General features: G+C 41.2%; 1 protein-coding gene across 1 annotated transcript in view; it reads left to right on the forward strand.

Annotated features, from left to right (window-relative positions):
• Positions 1–2,186: 2,186 nt before the first annotated feature.
• LOC100196828 (protein phosphatase 3 catalytic subunit alpha) overlaps positions 2,187–27,654 on the forward strand; it is a 59,097-nt gene continuing 33,629 nt past the window's right edge. The window contains 1 exon segment of the mRNA NM_001141850.2: positions 2,187–2,453. Within this exon segment, the coding sequence (NP_001135322.1) occupies positions 2,387–2,453 (67 nt within the window). The 5' untranslated portion in view covers positions 2,187–2,386.

A 27,654-nucleotide genomic window follows, 5' to 3' on the forward strand; every position in this document is an offset into this window, starting at 1 on the left:
GTGATTCATGCCCATAGGGTTCACAGGGGCATGTGCCCCCTCAGATTTGTCCTGTTTAAAAATATATATCTCCCAAAGTCACAACTAGCTACCAGTTGCCATGGCGCCGTGAGGTCTCCTAGGCAGGGAGCTCCTTTAAATGTGTAAATATTTTATTGTTTTATGTGGGGTTTTTTATATAAAAATGTTTTTATCAACATTTTATTTTGTTAGTTTAGGACCAGCAAGTTAGTTATTTGTGTCAAGACAGCGAGGCTAGTGAGCCAGCCTTTGTTTTTATTTGAAACTGAAGATGACACAGGCTTGGACATCACAAAGGGTTGTTGTAGTTTTGACTGGATCTCTCACTCCAAGGTGTATTATCTCAATAATTGATGGGTAGTGAGCCTCTGGCGCCAGACTGAGATCTAGCGGACGCCGGCTTCCCACAGGTGGTTGGCCTGATGATCCAGACCTGTCTTACTGACCCCCCCCACACACACACACTGAATGAGACCACTGATTCCCCCTTACCCAAGCCTGCTTCAGGGCATCAGAGAAGCTGAGAACAGTGTGGAGGAGGAGAGTGCTGAGAGTGGAGGCTCTTGGCTGACTTTCAGGAGACTGTATGTTTGGACTATGTGCAGCCCACTGGAGTAGGATGTGACCTGGACGCATGCCCCAGACTCTGTCGAAGACGATTGTCCAGCCCAAGAACTACATGTACTTTATTTTTTGTTTTAAGCGTCTTTGAGATGATCAAATACATCTATTATTATTATTACCAAGAAGCCATTTCAGGCTATCAAGTTAGAGTAGCTAGCTTGTCTAACTATCTTAGCTGGCATGACTGCTGGCAAAATTGGTATACTGTAGAAAAGCAAGCAATTTCTAAATGTACTGAGTAAGACTCACATTCCTTTCAATCTTTTACCCAGATTTTAGCAGAGCTGCAAAGAAGCGTATTTAGTTTCTTTAAAAAAATGATCACCAGCCAGGAGGATACATACAGCTCAAGAGGCATGCTTAAATATGCAGACCAATAAACCGATTCTTAAGATAGAATTGTGATTATGGCTCTAGGTTGAAGGAAAAAGCTGTTTCAGGTGTTTGAAAAATGCAAAACTCTCCAAAACCCCACCAGCCATCCTCACGTACTTTGTGCCTGCTCAGGTTTTTGGGATGCATGACGTCCCTGGGTGGATTGATAATTTCTATTCCACATAAAGAATAAAAACTTTCGCTATAGGGATCCAATGCTGGAACCCTATTGTAATTGGTGGGATTACTATTTTTGTGCCTTTAAAGTGGCTACAATTTTAACATGGTATAACCAGATCAATCCCAAATTGACCACAAATTGACTGCTATTCAATTATGGAGATCATTTGATTGCTATAAGCAATTGGTATACACTGTTAAATCCTTCCAGACTTCCACAAGTGAGTAGGGCAAAGATAGGACTGGTATGTGGATTTGGGATTGAGCCAGTCAGTCACCAAACTGTAAACTGGTTGGGGTTAGTGTACTTTTCCTCTATTAGAATGTGTTTAAATGTCCACATGGTGGTGCTGTAATAACAACCGAATTGAACTGTCTCAACTAGTTTAGTTATAAATCCAAAAAGCTGAACTGTCTATTAACTACTTACAACCTACCCTTTACAACCTCACTAACAGTGTTGTGAAGCGGTTATGCTGAATGCATGCACCAACGTGAAGCTATAGAATATATAGGCCTGTTGATTCACCCTGTGTGCCATGATGTGGAAATCGAATTCAACTACTCTCTAGCCTCGTGGTGCTCACTCAAAACAGTGAATCTTTGGCCATCTAAATTGCATGACATTTTGCATGAGGACAACTCTAAACCCTTCAAGAGAGATTGAGTGAAGTTTAGAGACTGAGATTAAGCAGAAATGGTAGGATCCAGCGCACGACTCTGGAGTTGCAGGCCAACGCTACCCATGACTGATGTTACAATGTTGCAACATACAGAAGAGGGAACTGATGTGTTACAACACTGCACATATAACCTATAAAAACATGTTAGACATACAAAGACTGAAACAAAACTAGTCCGTCGGCAAAGAGGAATATGAACACAGAGATCTAGTCTCTGCCACCAATAGAAGAGCAAATATATATGGGGGCGTGTTTTACCAACTGCAGGCTAGGTTGCGCGCACAGCGCTGGGAGTGAGAACTTGATACAGAGTAACAGTAAATCACACGGACCTACAGTATACCAGTGTTGAAATTTGTAATCCTATTGCATGTATTTTTGGCTAGTGAAAGGAGCAAGTGAGATCACTGCGATCTCCCATTTGGATAGAGTTGATTTGTTGGGTAAGGACAACATCGGATCTTTTTCAGGCACAGTTCAAATATATTTGAATATAGAGCACCATGGAAATGTCCGAAAACAAGCCGAATGATGATCCGAAGTTATCTACGACTGACAGGATGGTAAAATGTAAGTGTACAATTAATTGATATTGATCATAAACAGTTGCTGCGTTGCTTTTTATTTTGGTCATGAAGCCACACACTGCTGCCATAGACGAATGTCTCTCCCTCTCAACACATTGCAATCCTAGTCGTATTGAACCCTAATGGTCTGCTCAATTGGAAATCTGGTTATGGAGAAAAAGGGTGTTAGCCGTGAGATACGACACCGGCTAGGCAATCTGTACAAGTAGGAAGTACGGGTGTTATTACAAGAGTTGTAGGCATTCAATGTTTGCATTTAATGTCTTGCAACGTGCTTGTTGGGAATGGTCCTATATTGTTTAACACCCGCGCATACAATAATATGTATGTTTTTTTCTTCTTTCAAATTACCATAAAATACATGACTTGTAGCCACACGCATCTCTTCTGTATTCTCCTTTGAAACATAAACGAACATGGACGAATAATGTAGGGCAGGCAATCCAGTGATTGCACAACTATTATTCCATGGTTAAAAGTTAGACGTTTCCCACCTATTTTGGAGTCCATACATAATAGAGTGACACATGTATCTGTGTTTGGCTAGCCCCCATGTTTGATGTTTGCCCCCATGGTAGGTTACTGTAGTCTATGGTGTCTACAAACCACATGGGGGCTGGACTATAATGACTAATTTCTTCTAATCTATTATTCATGAAATCACTATTGATTTAAACATTGAGTTAGGTTTGACTCTATACTCTACACAGTGTGAAAATAGTGTGTAAATAGTTTTAAATTTGCTGTGAAGGCTAGTAATCATCCCCTGCCACATCAAATCAAATCAAATTTTATGTCACATGCACCTAATACAAGAGGTGTAGACCTTACCGTGAAATGCTTACTTACTTGCAAGCCCTTAACTAACAATGCAGTTCAAGAAATAGAGTTAAGAAAATATTTACTAAATAACTAAAGTAATTAAAAAATATAAAAAGTAACACAATAAAATAACAATAACGAGGCTATATACAGGGGGTACCGGTACTGAGTCAATGTGCGGGGGTAGAGATTAGTCAAGGTAATATGTACATGTAGGTAGGGCTAAAGTGACTATTCATAGATAATAAACAGCGAGTAGCAGCAGTGTAAAAACAAAGGGGTGGGGGGGTCAATGTAAATAGTCCGGGTGGCCGTTTTGATTAATTGTTCAGCAGTCTTATAGCTTGGGGGTAGAAGCCTTTTGGACCTAGACTTTGCGCTCCAATACCGGTTGCCATGCGGTAGCAGAGAGAACAGTCTATGACTTGGGTGACTGGAGTTTTTGACAATTTTCTGGGCCTTCCTCTGACACGCCTAGTATATAGGTCCTGGATGTCAGGAAGCTTGGCCCTAGGGCATTACCCTCTGTAGCGCCTTACGGTCGGATGCTGAGCAGTTGTCATACCAGGCAGTGATGCAACTGGTCAGGAGGCTCTTGAGGGTGCAGCTGTAGAACTTTTAGAGGATCTAGGGACCCATGCCAAATCTTTTCAGTCTCCTGAAGGGGAAAAGGTGTTGACGACTGTCTTGTTGTGTTTGGACCATGATAGTTTGTTGGTGATGTGGACACCAAGGAACTTGAAACTCTCGACCCACTCCACTACAGCCCCGTCGATGTTATTGGCGGCCTGTTCGGCCTTCCTTTTCCTGTAGTACATGATCAGCTCCTTTGTCTTGCTCACATTGAGGGAGAGGTTGTTGTCCTGGCACCACACTGCCGGCTATCTGACCTCCTTCCTATAGGCTGTCTCATCATTGTCGTAACAGGCCTACCACTATTGTGTCGTCAGCAAACTTAATGATGGTGTTGGAGTCGTCCTTGGCCACGCAGTCGTGGGTGAACAGGGAGTACAAAAGGGGAATAAGCACGCACCCCTGAGGGGCCCCAGTGTTGAGGATCAGCGTGTCAAATGTGCTATTGCCTACCCTTACCGGGGGGGGGGGGGGGCATCAAGAAGTCCGGGATCCAGATGCAGAGGGAGAGGGAGGTGTTTAGTCCCAGTGTCCTTAGCTTGGTGATGAGCTTTGTGGGCACTATGGTGTTGAACGTTGAGCTGTAGTCAATGAACAGCATTCTCACATAGGTGTTCTTTTTGTCCAGATGGGAAAGGGCAGTGTGGAGTGCGATTGAGATTGCGTCATCTGTGGACCTGTTGCGGTGGTATGCGAATTGGAGTGGGTCTAGGGTTTCCGGGATGATGGTGTTGATGTGAGCCATGACCAGCCTTTCAAAGCACTTCATGGCTACCGACATGAGTGCTAAGGGGCAGTAGTCATTTAGGCAGGTATCTTCCCTTTCTTGGGCACAGAGACTATGGTGGTCTGCTTGAAACATGTTGGTGTTACAGAGTCGGTGAGGGAGAGGTTGAAAATGTCAGTGAAGACACTTGCCAGTTGGTCTGCGCATGCTCTGTGTACACGTCCTGGTAATCCGTCTGGCCCAGCGGCCTTGTGAATGTTGCTGATATCGGTTACGGAGAGCGTGATCACACAGTTGTCCGGAACAGCTGGTGCTCTCATGCATGCTTCAGTGTTGCTTGCCTCGAAGCGAGCATAAAAGGCATTTAGCTCATTTCGTAGGCTTGCGTCACTGGGCAGCTTGCGGCTGGGTTTCCCTTTGTAGTCTGTAATAGGTTTCAAGCCCTGCCACATCCAACGAGCGTCAGAGCCGGTGTAGTAGGATTCAGTCTTAGTCCTGTATTGACGCTTTGCCTGTTTGATGGTTCGTCTGAGGGCATAGCGGGATTTCTTATAAGCTCCTTGTAAGCGTTAGCTCTGGCCTTTAGCTCAGTGCGGATGTTGCCTGTAATCCATGGCTTCTGGTTGGGATATGTACGTACAGTCATTGTAGGGAAGACGTCATCAATGCAATTATTAATGAAGCCGGTGACTGAGGTGGTGTACTCCTCAATGCCATTGGATGAATCCCAGAACATATTCCAGTCTGTGCTAGCAAAACAGCCCTGTAGCGTAGAATCCGTGTCATCTGACACTTCCGTAGTGGGCGAGTCACTCGTACTTTGGTCACTGGTACACGGTCCCGTGTGGCTCAGTTGGTAGAGCATAGTGTTTGCAATGCTAGGGTTGTGGGTTCGATTCCCACGGGGGACCAATACGGAGAAAAAAATGTAATGAAATGTATGCATTCACTACTGTAAGTCGCTCTGGATAAGAGCGTCTGCTAAATGACTAAAATGTAAAATGTACTTCCTGCTTTCATTTTTGCTTGGAATCAGGAGGATATAATTATGGTCAGATTTGCCAAATGTAGGGCGAGGGAGAGCTTTGTATGCATCTCTGTGTGTGGAGTAAAGGTGGTTTAGAGTTTTTTTTCTCTGGTTGCTGGTTGAAATGAGGTAAAATTGATTTAAGTTTGTCTGCATTAATGTCCCCGGCCACTAGGAGCGCTGCTTCTGGATGAGCATTTTCTTGCTTGCTTATGGCCCTTATACAGTTCGTTGAGTGAGGTCTTAGTGCCAGCATCAGTTTGTGGTGGTAAATAGACATCTACAAATAATATAGCTGAGAACTCTGTTGGTAGATAGTGTGGCCTACAACTTATCGTGAGGTACTCTACTTCAGGTAATACCTCGAGACATCTTTAATATTAACATGGAGCACCAGCTGTTATTGACAAATAGACACACACACCCGCCCCTCATCTTACCAGATGGTGCTGCTCTGTCCTGCCGATGCATGGAAAACCCAGCCAGCTCTATATTATCCGTGTTGTCGTTCAGCCACGATATTACAGCATTTAATGTCCCATTGGTAGGATAGTCTTGATCGTAGCTCATCCAGTTTATTTTCCAGTGATTGCACGTTGGCCAATAGGACGGATGGTAGTGGCTGTTTACCCACTCGCTGACAAATTCTCACAAAGCATGTCAATTCTTTGTTGTTGAAATTAAAGCATAAATCAAAGCCTTTGCTTATTCCTAGTTTTTAGGATGGAAAACATTTAGATAAATTTTTCAACCATTTTCCAACCTAAAAACGAGGAATAAGCAAAGGCTTCGATTTCAGTTCAAACAGGTGGAAAAGGGTCTTAGACAACATCTACCAGGTATTAGAAATACATCAAAACACAATAATGATGAATTAAAGATCCCTGCCAACTAATATCAACACTTATATTAAGTTTTGGAGACATTATTTGCCTTTTGGAAGTTTAAGAAGCATTGCTTTGTAATAACATTACCAAAAACCCACATATCTTTAAGTTATTTTCAGATTTCTCTCCCTCATAAGGGAAAATAATAAAAGTTGACAGAAGTAACAAGTAAAGGTAGTGATAGTGTTTTTATTAATAACAATGTGGCTTATGATTTTTAAGTGGTTAAAATGTGTCATTCTGTCACCAAATCGGTAACGGAGTGACTAAAACATCTGTAACAGAATGACTGCAACTGAATTGGCTACAATGGGAATTCATAGTAGTCACATACCACAGTTGGGTCACCTGCTGCTGTCCTCCCTTCCACTGTTATGTTCAGCTCATTACTGTTTCCTTTCGCTTTCTGTCGAGTGGTGGTCAAAGTGAGAGTGTGAAAACAGTCTGGACAACCCCTTCCTTTCTCTCTCACTGTCTCTCCCCTCTCTCTTTCCAGTGAATGTCACCTCTCTCGGCTCTTACTGACACCTACCCATGAGTCCCCTCTCTTTCCATTTACTGTAACCAGCCCTCTCACCCACTGAATACCGATTGACACAGGACATCCATGGACATTGACATTTGGTCAGTCCAAATCTGAACCAATCATAGATGTCTGTTTCACAATTTTGGACTACCTTGCACAGTACCGTAGAGTAGAGTTTAGGTCAGTCAGTACAATATACCGTAGAATAGTAAGTGGTCTCATGTGGCTCAGTTGGTAGAGCATGACGTTTTAAATAAAGTACTGTGCAATAGAGTTTAGTTCGGTACAGTAAAGTTCAATAAAGTTTAGTTCAGTAGAGTGAAGTTTCGTTCAGAAAAGTTTAGATCAGAAAGTTTAGTACAGTAAAGTTTAGTTCAGTAGAGTGAAGTTTAGTTCAGTACAGTGAAGTTTAGTTTAGTACAGTAAAGTTCAGTAGAGGGAAGTTTAGTTCAGTAGAGTGAAGTTTAGTTCAGTAGAGTGAAGTTTAGTTCAGTAGAGTAAAGTTTAGTTCAGTAGAGTAAAGTTTAGTTAAGTAGAGTGATGTTTAGTTAAGTAGAGTGAAGTTTAGTTCAGTAAAGTTTAGTACAGTAGAGTAAAGTTTAGTTCAGTAGAGTAAAGTTTAGTTCAGTAGAGTAAAGTTTAGTTCAGTAGAGTAACGTTTAGTTAAGTAGAGTGAAGTTTAGTTCAGTAGAGTAACGTTTAGTTAAGTAGAGTGAAGTTTAGTTCAGTAGAGTAAAGTTTAGTACAGTAGAGCACACTAGAGCTGATTAAGGCTGGAAATTGCCAAGGACCTCACGATACAATATCATCACGATATTGAGGTGCCGATATGATACAGTATGTATTGCAATTCTCACGTTTCTATATGTGTCGTGATTCGATACTGTGATTTGTTTTGCAATTCTATGTTCCAAACTGCTGCAGAGGGACAAGAGAGAGTTTTGACAGTCATGGAAATAAGTGTTGAAAACAAATTGGCTTCATATTTAAAAAGATGATTGAGAACAAGCTATGAGGGAAAATACTGGAGTTTTGATGCAGGTACAGCAATATTGCAATATTGTCAATACGATATATCGTCAAAAATAATATCCCAATATGTAACTGTATCTATACAGTGCATTCTGAAAGTATTCAGACCCCTTGACTTTTTCCACATTTTGTTACGTTACAGCCTTATTCTAAAATGGATGAAATTGTTTTCCCCCCTCATCAATCTAGACACAATACCCCATAATGACAAAGCTTAAACTGGTTTTTAGAAATGTTTGCAAATGTATTAAAAATAAAACATGGAAATATCAAATTTACATAAGTATTCAGACCCTTTACTCAGTACTTTGTTGAAGCACCTTTGGCAGCAAATACAGCCTCGAGTCTTCTTGGGAATGACACTACAAGCTTGGCACACCTGTGTTCAGGAAGTTTCTCCCATTCTTCTCTGCAGATCCTCTCAACGTAACAAAATGTGGAAAAAGTCAAGGGGTCTGAATACTTTCAGAATGCACTGTATATGGTAGAGGTCGACCGATTAATCGGCATGACCGATTAATCGGCATGGCCGATTAATTATGGCCGATTTCACGTTTTCATAGCAATCGGTAATCAGCCTTTTTAGATGCCGATTATGGCCGATTACATTGCAATCCATGAGGAGACTGCGTGGCAGGCTGACCACCTGTTATGCAAGTGCAGCATCAAAAGGACCTTGTGGCTACAAGGAGCCAAGGTAAGTTGCTAGCTAGCATTAAACTTATCTTATAAAAAACTATCAATCTTCACATAATCACTAGTTAACTACACATGGTTGATGATATTACTAGGTTACTTGTTCTGTGTTGCATATAATTAATGTGGTGCCTGTTAATTTATCATCGAATCACAGCCTACTTCAACTTGATGATTTAACAAAAGCGCATTCGGAAAAAAAGCACAATCGTTGCAATAATGTACCTAACCATAAACATCAATGCCTTTCTTAAAATCAATACACAAGTATATTTTTTAAAACCTGCATATGTAGTTAAAATAAATTCATGTTAGCAGGCAATATTAACTAGGGAAATTGTGTCACTTCTCTTGCGCTCAGTGCAAGTAGAGTCAGGATATATGCAGCAGTTTGGGCCGGTTGGCTCGTTGCGAACTGTTGAATGGCCATTTATTCCTAACAAAGACCGTAATTAATTTGCCAGAACTTTACAGAGTTATGACATAACATTGAAGGTTGTGCAATGTAACAGCAATATTTAGACTTAGGGTTGCCACCCGTACGATAAAATACAGAATGGTTCCGTATTTCACTGAAATAATAAATGTTTTGTTTTCGAAATGATAGTTTCTTGATTTTACCATATTAATGACCAAAGGATCGTATTTCTGTGTGTTTATTATATTATAATTAAGTATATGATTTGATAGAGCAGTCTGACTGAGCGGTGGTAGGCAGTAGCAGGCTCGTAAGCATTCATTCAAACAGCAGCTCTTAGCAATGCTGGGATGCACAGTGCTGTTTATGACTTCAAGCCTATCAACTCCCGAGATTAGGCTGGCAATACTAAAGTGCCTATAAGAACATCCAATAGTCACTGATATATGAAATACAAATGGTATAGAGAGAAATAGTCCTATAATTCCTATAATAACTACAACCTAAAACTTCTTAACTGGGAATATTGAAGACTCGTGTTAAAAGGAACCAGCAGCTTTCATATGTTCTCATGTTCTGAGCAAGGAACTTAAACGTTAGCTTTTTTACATGGCACTTTTTCTTTCTTCTCCAACACTGTGAATTGCATTATTTAAACCAAATTGAATATGTTTCATTATTTATTTGACACTAAATTGATTTTATTTATGTATTATATTAGGTTAAAATAAAAGTGTTCATTGTTCATTCAGTATTGTTGTAATTGTCATTTATTACAAATATATATATAGAAAAATTTGCCGATTAGTCGGTAATTGACCATCCAATGTTATATCTAGGAGTTGAGCTTCTTCAACTTGCTCAGTGGTCACACCCTTTATTTACAACTCCAGTCGAGGTTGAGGTCTTAGAGAATGTTTTGAACCAAATACAATGCTTTTAGTTGTAGATGTATTTAAGACCAGTTTATCATTAGTCACCCATGCTGATACTGACTGTAACTTTTTATTTCTCATTTCAGTCAGCTCACTGGTTTTAGGTGCTGACATGTAGAGAATGTAATCCTCTGCATGCATAGTCATTCTAGCTTTGTGTAAGACCAGTGGCAAATCATTTGTAAAAATAGAGAAGAGTAACGGCCCAAGAGAACTGCGCTGAGGGACACCACACTGTACATATCTGATGTTGGAGAAGCATTCATTGAAGAACACTCTCTGGATTCTATTGTTTAAATAACTCTTCCAACATGTAATGGCAGGTGATGTGAAGCCATAGCAAGTGAGTTTCTTCAATAACAATGTATGATCAATAGCATCAAAGGTTCCACTGAAATCTAACAATACGGCTCCAGCTATCATCTCATTGTTAATTTCTTTCAACCAATGAGTCAGTACAGTAAAAGTTGAGTGCCCTTCTCTATATGCATGCTGAAAGTCAGTAGTTAACTTGTTATCTGAACATTTTAATTTTATTTGGTCAAACACAATTCTCGCCATCAGTTTACTAAGAACAGGCAGCAAACTGATTGGCCAGAAAAGGGTGCTTTACTATTCACTGTACTGTACTTTACTGTACTGAGCTCTACTGTACTTTACTGTACTGAACTCTACTGTACTGTGCTGTGCTCTACTGTCCAAAATTCTGAAACATAGACATCTATGTTTGGTACAGATTTGGTCTAATCCGGACCAACCAAATTTGGTCTTGTTTGAAGGTGGAGCACATTGGAATAATAGCCAGTGTGTAGAATAATACCCAAACATGCAAAGGAGGATATTACATTTTTCTACCTTTGTGTACCTATTCAGGATACATCACCATGAACAGAATGACATTTATAGTTATGCATTTCTGTATTGTACAGATAAGGGACTCATGATGTAATTCTTTTACCATCATTGTGTTACCAGGTGTTAATCCACTTCACTTACTGTAGTTTAATAAAAAAAATAGATTTTTTCAAACTCAAGGTGTCATATCAAAGACACCATCAGCGGGTTTGGAAATAACCGGATGCATCCAGTTTTCAGGGGAAATATAAAGAGCCTGACTCCCGCTTTTGGACGTTAACAAAAAAAAACATCTAATGGAACTGTGAGGGGGACACACGCACACACAAACACACTCTTAACACACACATATTTTTTATTGTTGTATTGTTTGTTTTATTCTTTTTTTTGCATTTGTTGTGTATTGTTGTATTTGTAACTTGTGTGACTTTCCTTGTCTATCAATGTATTAGGGTTTTGTTACTTGTCATGTTTTTATTTTGTGAACATCAGGGCGAGTAGCTTCTGCAAACGCTAATGGGGATCCTAATAAACAAGGTGACACTCCCATCTTAACTCCTCCTCCACATTTACTGGATTGGTTGAACAGTGCAGAAGACAACCTCCCCCAACAGTCATTTTGTTCTTGTCAGGAACAGAAAGAAAGAAATGCCTCAGGCGTTTATTCTTATGCCTGCTACGTTACTTTATATCATAGCTGAAAGTGACATCCCATTCTTTCTGCAGACATCTTTGAATCTTAATTCACAGTAAATATAGAGTTTTTGGAAAAAGTGGTCACATAATAAACTGAGGGAGATTTTACCATCATTCTGTTACCAAAATGTACATCTGCACTGTTCTTTGAGTAAATGTGTTTTTGTAAAATTTTCAGATACTCTACTCTCTGTTATTATCTATGCATAAGTCACTTTAATAACTACCCACATGTACATATTACCTCAATTACCTTGACTAACCGGTGCCCCCATACATTGACTCTGTACCGGTACCCCCTGTATACAGCCTCGCTATTGTTATTTTACTGCTGCTCTTTAACTTCTATGGGCTAGGACACACTATTCAACAGCCAGTGAAATAGCATGGCGCGAAATACAAAACAGCAAAAATCTCAGAATTTCATTTTCTCAAACAATCAACTATTTTACACCATTTTAAAGATAAACTTCTCGTCAATCTAACCACATTGTCCGATTTCAAAAAGGCTTTACGGCGAAAGCATAAAATTAGATTATGTTAGGACATAAACTTCACAAGAAAAACCACACAGCCATTTTCCAAGCAAGGACATGCATCACAAAAACCAAAAATACAGCTAAAATATTCACTAACCTTTGATGATCTTCATCAGATGGCACTCATAGGACTTCATGTTACACAATACATGTATTTTTTGCTCGTTAAAGTTAATATTTAAATCCAAAACCCCCATTTTACATTGGCGTGTAATGTTCAGAAAATGTATTCCCACCAAAACTTCCAGTAAATGTGCACATCAATTTACAAAAATACTCATCAAAAACGTTGATAAAATTTACAACAGTTATTGAAAGAATTATAGATATACTTTTTCTTAATGCAACCGCTGGGTCAGATTTTAAAATAGCTTTACAGAGAAAGCACATTTTTCAATATTCTGAGTACATATCTCAACCATCAAAGCAAGCTATACAGATACCCGCCAAGTTCTGGGGTCAACTAAACTCAGAATTAGTATTATAAATATTCTCTTACGTTTGCTGATCTTCGTCAGAATGCACTACCAGCACTACTTCCACAAGAAATGTTATTTTTGTTCGAAATACTCCATATTTATGTCCAAATATCTCCGTTTTGTTCGTGCGTTCAGATCACTATCCAAAGGCATAACGCACGAGAGCAGTACCAGAGACGAAAAGTCAAATAGTTCCATTACCGTTCGTAGAAACATGTCAAACGTTGTTTACAATCAATCCTTAGGGTCTTTTTAACATAAGACGTCGATCATTTTCCATCCGGACAATAGCGTATTCATTCAAGAAGAAAAAGAAGGAGGGGCACACTGGCGGGCTCGCGCATCACCAAGTCCTTTGTCCTCAGGCAGTCCACTCATTGACTGAGCTCCTATTTTCTGCCCAGTAACAGGAGAAGGATGAAACACGTTTCTAAAGGCTGTTGACAGCCAATGGAAGCCTTAGGAAGTGTAATGTGACCCCACAGACACTGTAGTTCCGATAGGGATTCAAAAGAAGAACTACAATTCTCAGATTTCCCACTTCCTGGTTGGATTTTTCTCAGGTTTTTGCCTGCTATATGAGTGCTGTTATATTCACAGACATCATTTAACCTGTTATGGCTAGGGGGCAGTATTTTCACGGCTGGATAAAAAACGTAGCCGATTTAATCTGGTTACTACTCCTGCCCAGTAACTAGAATATGCATATAATTATTGGCTTTGGATAGAAAACACCCTAAAGTTTCTAAAACTGTTTGAATGGTGTCTGTGTGTATAACAGAACTCATATGGCAGGCAAAAACCTGAGAAGATTTCATGCAGGAAGTGGCCTGTCTGACAAGGTGTCGTTCTTCTTGTCTCTGTTTATTGAAGAGTGAGGATCTTAGCTGTCCCGTGACACTTCCTACGGCTGCCATAGGCTCTCAGAAGGCGGCAAAATGCTGAATCGTGGCTTTGCAGGCTCTGGCTGAAAAAAAGTAGCGCGTTTGGGTAGTGGCTGGTTACAGTACTGTGAGACTCAGGCTCGTGCCCGCGTCGACCGAAAGCCTTGTTTTCTTTCCTCTGTTTAGCTAAATGGACATTCCCGGTCGGAATATTATCGCTTTTTTACGAGAAAAATGGCATATAAATGGATTTTAAACAGCGGTTGACATGCTTCGAAGTACGGTAATGGAATATTTAGATTTTTTTTGTCACGAATTGTGCCATGCGCGCGACCCTGATTTACCATTTCGGATAGTGTCTGGGACGCACAAACAAAACGCCGCTATTCGGATATCACGATGGATTATTTTGGACCAAACCAACATTTGTTATTGAAGTAGCAGTCCTGGGAGTGCATCCTGACGAAGACAACAAAAGGTAATCAAACTTTTATAATAGTAAATCTGATATTGGTGAGTGCTAAACTTGCCGGGTGTCTAAATAGCTAGCCCGTGATGGCTGGGCTATGTACTTAGAATATTGCAAAATGTGCTTTCACCAAAAAGCTATTTTAAAATCGGACATATCGAGTGCATAGAGGAGTTCTGTATCTATAATTCTTAAAATAATTGTTATGCTTTTTGTGAACGTTTATCGTGAGTAATTTAGTAAATTGTTAGCAAATTCCCCGGAAGTTTGCGGGGGATATGCTAGTTCTGAACGTCACATGCTAATGTAAAAAGCTGTTTTTTGATATAAATATGAACTTGATTGAACAAAACATGCATGTATTGTATAACATAATGTCCTAGGTGTGTCATCTGATGAAGATCATCAAAGGTTAGTGCTGCATTTAGCTGTCTTCTGGGTTTTTGTGACATTATATGCTAGCTTGAAAAATGGGTGTCTGATTATTTCTGGCTTGGTACTCTGCTGACATAATCTAATGTTTTGCTTTCGCTGTAAAGCCTTTTTGAAATCGGACAGTGTGGTTAGATAAAGGAGAGTCTTGTCTTTAAAATGCTGTGAAATAGTCATATGTTTGAAAAATTGAAGTTTTTGTATTTTTGAGGAATTTGTCATTCACGCCACGCCTATCATTGGATATTGGAGCAGGTGTTCCGCTAGCGGAACGTCTAGATGTAAGAGGTTAAACAGTTTGAGAAACTTCAGAGTGTTTTCTTTCCAAATCTACTAATAATATGCAAATATTTGACTCTGGGCACGCTTTTCATCCGAAAATGAAAATACTGCCCCCTATACCTTAAAAAGTTAATTATTTGTTACTTTATTTCTTTTTTTTAAAGTTATTTTTCTTAAAATTCCATTGTTAGTTAAGGGCTTCTACAACTGTTGTATTCGGCGCGGCAAATACAATTTGATTCGATTTGTTTTCTTTGAAAATTGTTAAAAGTAGTCCTTGTGCATAGAGTTGTATGGTTTGTTTAACTTTGCAATCAATGTTTTTTTGTTTGGCATACTTTTAAAATAAAAGATCGGAGTCTCAGCGTCATTCTGTTACTGTGGAATTGCCCTCATGCTAATGTTAAACTACTCACAACCCACATCAGACAAACTCACAATTATTCATGTCCTGAAAATCGTAAAGAGGAGGATTTTAACTTAACAACAAAGGGTGATTGTGGTGATGCTGTGTTAGGTTGTTGAAAGCTACCACAAACACACACACATAAACACACACACACACACAAACACACACAATGTCTATAAAACATATATAACAATTGATTGACTTTTCATTATTTTTCATGAATTATTTGTCCTCAAACAGCTGCTATGATATCAGACATAGAGTAGTCATTATTTCAGCTTTGTGTCAATATTATGACTGTACTCTATACAAAGCACCCCTCCAAATATCTGGAGGCAAAATGTATGTAGTAATCTGTTGCCAATCCTCCTATTTCACCCTATGGTCTGTTTCTCATCTTCAATAAAAATCTGCATCGCACATTTCCACTTGTTTTTTAAAACAAAGCCTGTATAAAACTGATGTGGTGGCAACCGACTGTTTCAGTAAATATCCAGGTTTGTCTTATAAAAAGAGTAACCATATTGCACTTAAGTTTGTGGAAGAGCTGTAGATTTAGATGGCTACGTGACTGCTGCTTCCGGCTCAGTAGCATGCATGGCAAGTTGGCGACCATGTTAATATAAAGTGAATAGTATCAGTTGTTGTTTATTTTATTTGACTCCAGTTAGAAAGGAAAGCCTCCATAGCAGAGTATGTGTTTGCAGAGGCCTTTCTTTTGACTTGGATGGCTAATATTTGACTTTTGAGGATAGGCCCGGGCCCCTTGTTTAGACTTGTGGGGGTCTGCCACTACGGCCACTGATCCCAGCTGGATAGCTGAGTCATTTTCAGAACCTTAAGTAACAGCACCTACTCACCCTGGATTTATGTAATCTCCTGCCCAGAGACGCAGCTTCCCCCTGCGTTCAAGTTGGTGTGTGTGTGTGTGTGTGTGTGTGTGTGTGTGTGTGTGTGTGTGTGCGCGCACGCGCGCACTTTTATTTGTCCCTCTAAGTTTTCTGAGCAATAAAAATAAATACATTTATATATTTTACATTTTTTTAAATTTCATTGTCTCTCAATACACACATACAGTACAGTATTTTAATTGTTAAAAAGTGGTTAATTAGCTAATCACCATTTACTAGGTCGAGAGTTTAGAACTACAGTATAAAGTTCTATCTGCAAAAAGATGATTCTGAGATAATTGTCTTTTAAAGTTCCGAAACCCTCTTTGGTTTGAATGGCGTCAGCGATTTGTATTGTGTATTCTTTTGAACTTAACAACTTGAATTGGGGTATTTAGAGTACTATATATATATGCAGAGAACATTGAACAGAACAAGGCCACGTCCATCTTAATTTTGACAAAAATGCAGATAAATGAAGGAATATCTGATGTCTCGCAGGTGGATATAATAATGCTTTTCAAATAAACAGTCTTTGAAGGTATCAGCTGGGAAATAGCATATGAATGTGTTTTGTAGAGATGTCTAGATTTCCTTATCCTTACCTTTCCTATGTCCGACAAAAGCGGCACTAGAGGGTGGTAATTGGGAAGGCGAGGATAGACGGGGGGGGATGAAGAGCACCATTTGTGAACCGATAACGGCAGCAGCAGAGAACATAATGGTATTATCATACATCGATTGTCAGCTGATAATGTAATATGGATTGGATAGAGTCCATGGTAACCCAACAGAGATGTCGGTGTTCTCTACGTTCAGTGCACTGTCAGAAAACAGTACAAAAATGAGTGTTTCTTATTGGACTTATGGGCCCTTCCCAACCATGCAGAGAGAAGAATAATATAAATATTTCATAGAAAGGTTGTTAAAAACATACGGTATCTGTTTTGGTCCAAAGAGCTGCTTGCTGCCATAGCTTCTTGGATGATTGGCACACATTTCCCCCTGGTTGGTTGTTGTTGGCTGCTGTACTCCATTGGAGCATTTTAGTGCCTCTCTTTTAAGTGTAACCCCAATGAAAAGAGTAGGTAAACACATGAGAGAGAGTGTCAACATTTACTGGGTGGTTACAAGGACAGAGGAACATGCTGAACAAATAAAGATGGAAGAAGGCATATGCTGACAGATTGTATTCATTAAACTGGCTAGCGAACCTGCTCTCTTTACTTTGTCATTTGAATCAGCCCCAAAATCAAATCAATTGATTGATCATTTGTTCAATTCATCATGGATGTATGCCCGACACAAGAATTAACAAGTCTTTTAAATCGTCTAAGGCGCCTGCCTGTTTCTTAAGACTTGTTCACACCGCAGGCCCCCTAGAAATCCCCATCAAAATCCATCTAAGATAGAGATATCTGTTTTTATGCATGGGCTGCATTTCAATCCACCGCATCCACCAATGATGGTGGAAGGTGGCTGAGCTACAGCGGCGTTTGTCAGATCTTGAGACATCCCGAAAATCAGTCTTCAAACTAATGTGAATCGCTCTATGGAAACATGAGACTCGCACAATGGTGTTTTTCCATTTCTATGACCCCCACAAGCGTCACGGGACTCGTCCGAAGTCGGTACTGCTGATCTGCCAACTTCTGTCTGTAGCGTCTGAACAATTTGGGCTACACACCCTCTATGGAAAGGTACGACTCTCACGGACATGTACATGTCGATTGTTTTGCTCTACAAGACTCGGTAGCCCCGGTACCACAATATTTTTTTATGGAAGTAGTTTAGTGCCCCCCAAAAATCTATTCTGATCTTTCTTATATCTCTCAGATATAGGACAGACTCTTTAAAACAAATTTCATTTTCATTTATTTTTATGACTATCAGTTTTTCCATGTATGAATCTGTTATTCAATTTTGCCAGGGGATACCTAAAGGGGTCCTAAAATTCTAAATCAAATAGATAGTCATACCAAGGATAATTTATCTTTAAAGAAATTGCATATGTTAGCTTAGTTGACAAATAATAGTCTAAAAACCACTTAGGGCAACTAAGTCGCATGGCCAGGAATCTGACTTCAAACCTCTTACAAAGGTGGTTTGAAATGTGGCTTGAAATATCAGACTCCATGTGTTTTTTGGCTGTTCAGACTGCAGCAAAAAGAACAGATTTGAATCGGACATGCAAAAAAAATTGGATTTGAGTGACTTCAAACTGCCAATGTGAACAAGGCTTTAGTCCTCCAGTGTCCCTTTGGCATGCGGATAGGTCCCAGAATGCTTATGGTGTGTGTGACTAATGACTCCGGTTAAATGGGATTGCAGGAATTGTTGAAGGTACTGTAGGATACATTATTATCAGCGATGAGATCAGAGCTTTGCCTTTCGTACTTGAAAAACGTCTCATGCAGCTGTTGACTGTCTTGATGACTTGTCATGAAACTGCAAAGACTGCAATGATAGCCTCTCCATGTTGTACTGTATTGATATATACATTCTGGCATCGGGTGACATTGGTTTTTAAGGGGATGTCCCAAATGTCCATGACGTTGCGACACACTCTGAGACTCACTACCGTTGTAAACCTGAGGGACTACTGCACCTTGGTCGCTCATTAGATTACAGAGGAATTAGTCTCTGTTGTGGATTTAGGACACAGCAAAGGGGTGGATTTGGCCAGATTCATCTCTTTATAAAGAGATAAAGGCAGATCTGCTCAGGGGGTGTAATCTGACTCCATGCATTAGCTTGTGATCTTGCTAATTCAGGCCGAACAAATGTAGCGAGCCTAGCGTAGATCTGGAAACAGCAGTAATATAATTTGTTTGTGTGCAAGTCAATGGCTTTTGAATTTCTATTGATCACATTCATTTTTGATATGACATTTTACATTTACATTTTAGTCAGCAGATGCTCTTATTCAGAGCGACTTAACAATTAGTGCATTCCTCTTAAGATAGCTGGGGCTGGGTGAAACAACCACATATCACATTAGTAGGAAGTATATTTTCCCTCGATAAAGTAGTTCTCAGCAATGCCAGTGCTAGTAGGAAGATTACATTTTTTTGTATTTTTGCTTTTTTTTGGGGGGGGGACATTTATTATTCAGTAATGATTAAAATAGGGTGGGGGGGTCTTTCAATCTTGACTGACTTGGCATCTCATGCGGTGTTATTACATTTCTCATTTTGAAGCAAGGCACCAGGTGCTGTGTTCTCATAATGTAAAGGTCATGGGTGCCTTCTCACCTCACTGAGGCATTTCCTTGTTCCTGAGTTGACAAACTCATCTCCGTCAAACTCCACATTAAAGATGACATACAGGGCATTCGGAAAGTATTCAGACCCCTTGACTTTTTCCACATTTTGTTACATACAGCCTTATTCTAAAATTGATTAAATTGTTTTTATTCCAAAATTGATTAAATCGTTTTCCTCCCCTTATCAATCTAAACACAATAACCCATAATGACAAAGCAAAAACAGGTTTGTAGAAAATGTTGCACATTTATAAAAAATAATTGAAATATTATATTTACATAAGTATTCAGACCCTTTACTCAGTACTTTGTTGAAGCACCTTTGGCAGCGATTACAGCCTCGATTCTTCTTGGGTATGACGCTACAAGCTTGGCACACCTGTATTTGGTGGGTTTCTTCCATTATTCTCTGCAGATCCTCTCAAGCTCTGTCAGGTTGAATGAGGAGCGTCGCTACACAGCTATTTTCAGGTCTCTCCAGTGATCTTCGATCGGGTTCAAGTCCGGGCTCTGGCTGGGCCACTCAAGGGCATTCATAGACTTGTGCCGAAGCCACTCCTGCTTTGTCTTGGCTGTCTGCTTAGGTTCGTTGTCCTGTTGGAAAGTGAACCTTCGCCTCAGTCTGAGGTCCTGAGTGCTCTGGAGAAGGTTTTCATCAAGGATCTCTCTGTACTTTGCTCCGTTCATCTTTCCCTCGATCCTGACTAGTCTCCCAGACCCTGCCGCTGAAAAACATCCCTACAGCACGATGCTGCCACCACCATGTTTCACCGTAGGGACGTTCTTCCAGACGTGATGCTTGGCATTCAGGCCAAAGAGTTCAATCTTGGTTTCATAAGACCAGAGAATCTTGTTTCTCATGATCTGAGAGTCCATTAGGTGCCTTTTGGCAAACTGCAAGTGGCTGTCATGTGCCTTTTACTGAGGAGTGGCTTCCGTCTGACCACTCTACCATTAAGGCCTGATTGGTGGAGTGCTGCAGAGATGGTTGTCCTTCTGGAAGGTTCTCCCATCTCCACAGAGGAACTCTGGAGCTCCCGCGATTGCTCAGTTTGGCTGGACGGCCAACTCTAGGAAGAGCCTTGATGGTTCCAAACTTCTTCCATTAAAGAACGATGGAGGCCGGCCTCCCGAGTGGTGCAGCGATCTAAGGCACTGCATCGCAGCGTTTGAGGCATCACTACAGACCCGGTTTCGATCCCAGGCTGTGTCACAACCGGCCGTGACTGGGAGTCCCATAGGACCGCTCACAATTGGCCCAGCATCATCTGGGTTAGGGGAGGGTTTGGCCTGGGGGGCTTTACTTGGCTCATTGCACTCTAGCAACTCCTTGTGGCGGGCCAGGCGCCTGCAGGTGTTTTCTCCGACACATTGGTACGGCTGGCTTCCGGGTTAAGCGGGCGGGTGTTAAGGAGCGCGGTTTGGTGGGTCATGTTTCGGAGGACGCATGACTCGACCTTCGCCTCTCACGAGCCCGTTGGGGAGTTGCAGCGATGAGACAAGTTTGTAATTGGATCGTAATTGGATATCACGAAATTGGGGACACCTTCAATGCTGCAGAATTTTTTTGGTACCCATGCCCAGATCTGTGTCTCGACACAATCTGGTCTCGGAGCTCTACGACAATTCCTTCAAACTCATGACTTGGTTTTTGGTTTTTGCTCTGACATGCATTGTCAACTGTGGGACCTTGTATAGAGAGGTGTGTGCCTTTCCAAATCATGTCCAATAAATTGAATTTACCACAGGTGGACTCCAATCACATTGTAGAAACATCTTGAGGATGATCAATGGAAACAGGATGCACCTGAGTCTCATAGCAAAGGGTCTGAATACTTATGTAAATAAGGTATTTTAGTTTTTATATTTTAGAAATGTGCAGAAGTGTCTAAAAACCTGTTTTCACATTGTCATTATGGGGTATTGTGTGTAGATTGAGGATTTTTTATTGAATCCATTTTAGATTAAGGCTGTAACGTAACAAAATGTGGGAAAAGGGAAGGGATCTGAATACTTCCCAAATGCACTGTACATAACTACACCATACCAATGTTCCTTGTTTAAACTTAAAAAGATAAGTTACACTCATTGTAATATACACGTTTGTACAACTTCACATTTTAGATCAGTGAGGTTAACACATTTTGTTTTGTAGTTAAAACACCACGCTTTAGCGCTGTAGATCGACATAGAAATTGAGCCCCACAAAGTTGTCTCTGAAATTTGTACCACTCAACCAGTCGCCTGTGATAATATGCCTCTGTTCTTGGGCACAGATGCAACACTGAGGTTTTCATGCTGATAATATTTTTCACTTTTATCGATAACTCTATTCTACCACCAAACTCCATGGAGTCGGTGACATTGGGAAAGCCCTACTGTTATGTGGGCCATATCGATTTGTTTGTTAGCTCATGTGGCTTGCCTTGCTCGTCATACCCAACAGCAGTTATCTCCCTTGCCCTGTACTTTATGCTATCGTGATGGGGGGGGGGGGGTAAAGTCGATAGAATTACGTATCGCTGTTACTTTTTAATAATATCGCAATATTGTTTTTGCACTAGTCGGCTGTACCTGCACCAAAACTCCAAGTATTTTTCCTTCGTAGCTTGTTTTCCGTCTTATTTTTAAATAGTAAGCCAATTTGTTTTCAACACTTTTATATCCATGATTGAGCTAAACTAATTTCCTCATGCTCTCTGTCACTCTGCAGCAGACATATAGTGAGCAATATATTTGGAACATCGAATCGCAATAAAATTGCAGTACCGAATCACAATACATATAGAATCGTGAGAATCGCAGTACCTATTGTATCGGCACCTAAGTATCGTGATAATATCGTATGGTGAGGTCCCTGGCAATTCCCAGCTCTAGTACGCTTGATGTGGTAAAGTGGCTGTCCTCTTTCTCAAACGTGCATTTAGTGTCTCCAGTTACTGTGGCAGGCAGGGCCTCATGCACTCCCTTTTGTTTGCCGTGGGGCTAACTGCAGCAGTCAGTTTGGAGCAGCGACAGTTGCGTGTCATTAGATTTCCCTCTAGGACCGGCAGCAGCAGAGTCCCAGATCAATCAATAGGATGTCTACTACAAGTGTAAATACACAGTGGGAATGAACACACAGAAGCCTTATTGGAGCCGGAAGGGCTTCAAGCATAGGCCCCTAATGCGGCAGAGAAAAGCTGCTTTCTGTACGAGCCACCTTTCATACTCCAACACATATAGCAAGGGCAGAAAGGATAAGGACGTGCGTGCAGTCGTAGAAGGCTGATGGACACACGCGCACACGCACACACACACACACACACACACACACACACACACACACACACACACACACACCACACACACACACACACACACAGAAACTCACACACACACACACACACACACACACACACACACACACACACACACACACACACACACACACACACACACACACACACACACAGAAACACACACACACACACACACACAGAAACACACACACACACACACACACACACACACATAGATACTGTATCTGTGCGAGTCCACATGAAAACATGCATCCCCTCTCTGCCTTATCTGGGTAGCTCAGACTGTACACACTGGACAGCATGCACACAGTGCGCACACAGCAAGCCTATTCAATGCCAGCTAATGTTGTGTGCTAACCTGTGTTATTTATTAACATGTGGAAGGGCAGGGTTAACCCATTCCCCCCAGAGATACGTTTGAGTGAGCCCTGAGAATGCATGACACAATACGAGCTGAGGTATTTGATTAACTTCCCTCTCAACACATAAGACACGTCTCTGGAGTTGGCACCATGTCCCTTTTTCATTTTCAGGGAAAATCTAATATGCTCTGAGGCCTAGGAGAACATGAGTCGTCAGTTGGCATCAAGTCAGTTTGCAAAACACGCGTTTTGGCAGCAAGAGCCCCCACAGACCCAAAAAATACGAAACAATACTATTTTGGTTGCAAGGGGAATGGGGGAATCCAGACCATCTGGTGCTGCAAGCCAAGGTCTACCTCTAGGTTAACACTGCAGTGTTATCATACTCACTGTTTCTGAAGTGGGGGAATGTGCTATGTGGTAACAACATACCACTAGGTTAGACCCTGACGGATGGGACGAGCTCCTGCAGCGTAAGCGAGCATGCTTCAGCGTGTCACACACACACACACTTTAACTCACTCACTTATACATACAGACTGTACACACACACAGGGGTCTGCTCTGAAAGGCCGCCATTCCCGTTTTCTATTTAAATGCGAGGGACATGTGAAAAGCCAGCTGTACGCTGCCTGTAAGCAGCAGAGTAGCGGAGAAAGGGAAAGCTCGACGTCAGAGAGGGTATGTTGCAGGGCTTCCAGCACCATGTCGGCACGGCTGTGGAATGTTAGACACAGAAGGGAGTATTCTACCTCTCGTACCATATATCAATCATCAAACCTTCCAGTAGTGTGAAGCAGAAAGTGTTGGCCTGGGAAAAAAAATGTGTCTGCTAGTAACTAAGGCTTCAGGACCTGAAGAGATTGAAAACTCCCTAGTAACTAAGGCTTCAGGACCTGAAGAGATTGAAAACTCCCTAGTAACTAAGGCTTCAGGACCTGAAGAGATTGAAAACTCCCTAGTAACTAAGGCTTCAGGACCTGAAGAGATTGAAAACTCCCTTGGCCTAGAGGAGTATGTAAGGCGTTTCCAAGGGAGTTTTTTTCCCGACACTTGGGAGGTAAAGTTCAAAATGGAAGGAAAGTGTTGCATTTAATAACCTTTTACTGCAGTGGGCTAAATTAGGGTCACACAGAATATTTCCTGGTAGTCTTAAACAAATCTACTTTGAAACCAAAGTATACACCTCACACGCATGGTTATGGGCTTAATAAAAGAAGACACCTGTACCATGTCAGATATAGAGTTGAAATGTATTACATTTTGAGTTTGCATCCCAATATTACACTTTATATACATCACAGAAGACTGAAATATAACAAATCAGTTTGACATATTAATAACATTCCACCCATGAGGCCACTAGAGGGAGATTTGGTCATTTGATTGCAGGAAAGGCTACCTATAGTAGAACACTAATTTCAAAGTGGAATTTGTTGCCATGTCTCTCCTTTTAAAACGGATCCTTTTAAGTTATAGGGAAAGAGGCAGATGTTCAGGTTCCATGTTAGTATGCTTCCCAACTGGAAGTGGTAAAGCAGAGGGGTTGGGTTTGGCGCGTCGTTAAGGCCTAGTTTTGGCACTAGAGCATTTCAAGATGGCGTCACACTCGCGCTCTACACTCTCCCGGGGTTGCCAGGTCTTCAGGCTTTAACTGGGATTGAGTTTGATGTTCTTTTACTATGTGTTTTATTCCTCCCGCCGTCACGTTCAGGTTTCCATTATGAAATAGGAGCCCTTCGAAGGCCCTGTGGGTATTTAGGCAAAGGGGAATATTCCTCAGCTAGGACTTGGTTGTCTATGGGCATAGTCATTTACTTTAGGAAATGCCTTAGTACATGCCGGATGAGTTTGGTTAGAGTCTGATAAATAGCACAATATCCACATCAATTTAAATCACAGTTCAGTTAACTTTTCCGGTAGAAAGCAATCGATAGTATCGACACAGCAACTATTCACATTTCCTGGCTCGTACAAAGAGGTATTAAAGTAGTCATGGCAACGTGACTCAATACACTCTAACCCTTATTTAAACTTTGTAACCTTTCTATAAAGCATAAAACAAAGAGTTCTAGCTACATGAGTGTTTACCAAAGCTAGCTGGCCAATAGCTGGCCAATTTATCGATCCTGCAGTGAAACTACAGCCCAGGAAGACATTTCTCTGATGTTTTCATACTGTTCCTGGTGGGTGGACTAGCCTAGCGACTACAGCTAGCGAATCAAGGACTCTAGGTTTATTTACACACATTTACCCATGTCATTTATAGACCGCCTGGCTGAAAATGAACCCCCCACCCCATCCACAGGTGTGTTGAGCTCTACACTCCACACGCTTGACTATGCACATTTGTAGGCAGTATATGTTTATACTGTATTGTCATTGGAAAATATCGTTTTTTGTTATGTTCATTTAAAAAGGTATACGGCTAGTCTATACAAATGTCCCACATGTAACTAATTCAACATATTTTGGGGTTATTTTTCTGTCATTTCATAAAGGCTCTGGTTTTGTCCGAATCGATCAACATTTACCTGTCATTCATGTCAAAGAATCAGCTTCACAGCCATCCTTACCTCTACAGAAACAGAGCTGACCAGCGTTCAGTGACTGAACAGGCCTGGCTGTGGAAGAGAGGAGCCAGCCAGGCAGAAAGGGGTTTGAAGCTGGCCTCAGAGCTGTGGCTGCATGGCAGGCCACTCAGTCACACACGCCCACATGGAGGAGAGGGGGGAGGGAGGCTAGCTGTCCAGACCGCTATGCTCTGCTCTGTGAAAAACCTACTGCAGAGGAGTCTGACCGGAGCCAGAGTCGTGACTGAGCACTGTTTGTTTGTGTGTGTGGCTCAGTCGGTCTGTCTGCCTGTCCGCTTATCTGCCTGTCTGTTCAAAAGCTGTTGAAAGCTGGTCATTGTTTACTGGTGGTACTGTAGGGGCTCTAAGTGCCTACTCTGTAGTGTCTACTCTGTAGTGTCTACTCTGTAGTGTCTACTCTGTTACATCTACTCTGTAGTGTCTACTCTGTAGTGTCTGCTCTGTAGTGTCTACTCTGTTGCATCTACTCTATAGTGTCTACTCTGTAGTGTCTACTCTGTAGTGTTCACTCTGTTGCATCTACTCTGTAGTGTCTACTCTGTTGCATCTACTCTGTAGTGTCTACTCTGTAGTGTCTACTCTGTTGTGCCTACTCTGTTGTGTCTACTCTGTAGTGTCTACTCTGTTGTGTCTACTCTGTAGTGTCTACTCTGTTGTGTCTACTCTGTAGTGTCTACTCTGTAGTGTCTACTCTGTAGTGTCTACTCTGTAGTGTCTACTCTGTAGTGTCTACTCTGTAGTGTCTACCCTGTAGTGTCTACTCTGTTGTCTACTCTGTAGTGTCTACTCTGTAGTGTCTACTCTGTTGTCTACTCTGTAGTGTCTACTCTGTTGTGTCTACTCTGTAGTGTCTACTCTGTAGTGTCTACTCTGTTGTCTACTCTGTAGTGTCTACTCTGTAGTGTCTACTCTGTTGTCTACTCTGTTGTGTCTACTCTGTTGTCTACTCTGTAGTGTCTACTCTGTAGTGTCTACTCTGTAGTGTCTACTCTGTAGTGTCTACTCTGTGTGTCTACTCTGTTGTGTCTACTCTGTAGTGTCTACTCTGTTGTGCCTACTCTGTTGTGTCTACTCTGTAGTGTCTACTCGTGCTACCGTAGGTCTACTCTGTTGTGTCTACTCTGTAGTGTCTACTCTGTTGTGTCTACTCTGTTGTGTCTACTCTGTACTGTCTACTCTGTTGTGTCTACTCTGTTGTCTACTCTGTAGTGTCTACTCTGTAGTGTCTACTCTGTAGTGTCTACTCTGTTGTCTACTCTGTAGTGTCTACTCTGTTGTGTCTACTCTGTAGTGTCTACTCTGTAGTGTCTACTCTGTTGTCTACTCTGTTGTGTCTACTCTGTTGTGTCTACTCTGTAGAGTAGTGTTTACTCTGAACGTCTCTTCTTTTTCACAGAATCACAGAGTAGCTTTTGATACTGTGTAAAAAAAACAACAACAAAAGGTTGACTCATCTCACAGTTGGGTGCCTTCAGTCTTTGTTACATGTGCGTTGGCAGTGGTTCGTAAACAAAGATGCCGCATAAACATTTCGGTCACATTTTACTCAAGGCCAACCGTTGCAACGCATGAAGATGCTGTCTCAATGCAACGTAAGACTTTAGCATGCAAGTCAAGTTGTTCTACAAATACAAGTGACCAAGCTAAAACGGTGCATAGTCAGGTGCTATCAGATCACAAACAGATGTCAATAGCTCCGGCGCTATCCACTGTTACCGAACACCGGAGGGCAGCCAGACTGTTCAAAAAGATAGTGTGTCTGTCTGTCTGACAGTGTCCCAGTTGATTTTGTGCCTGTCAGAAGAGCGACAGACATGGGGCCATATATTTGATTGACCAATCAGCATAGCCTTTAAATCATCCTAATGCCCTGAAGGAGATCGTTAACAGGAGGGGCAGTGTGTCCTAAATCATGGGGTGTGTTCATTAGGCACCAAACAGAAGAAAACAGACTGAAACAGGGACTTGTCCAATAACAAATGCTCATTTTGGTTTTCTGTTGCAAAATGTTTTCTGTTGCATG

Source organism: Salmo salar, chromosome 18 (assembly GCF_965601325.2).
Source record: "Salmo salar chromosome 18, fSalSal1, whole genome shotgun sequence".
Lineage (NCBI taxonomy): Eukaryota > Metazoa > Chordata > Actinopteri > Salmoniformes > Salmonidae > Salmo > Salmo salar.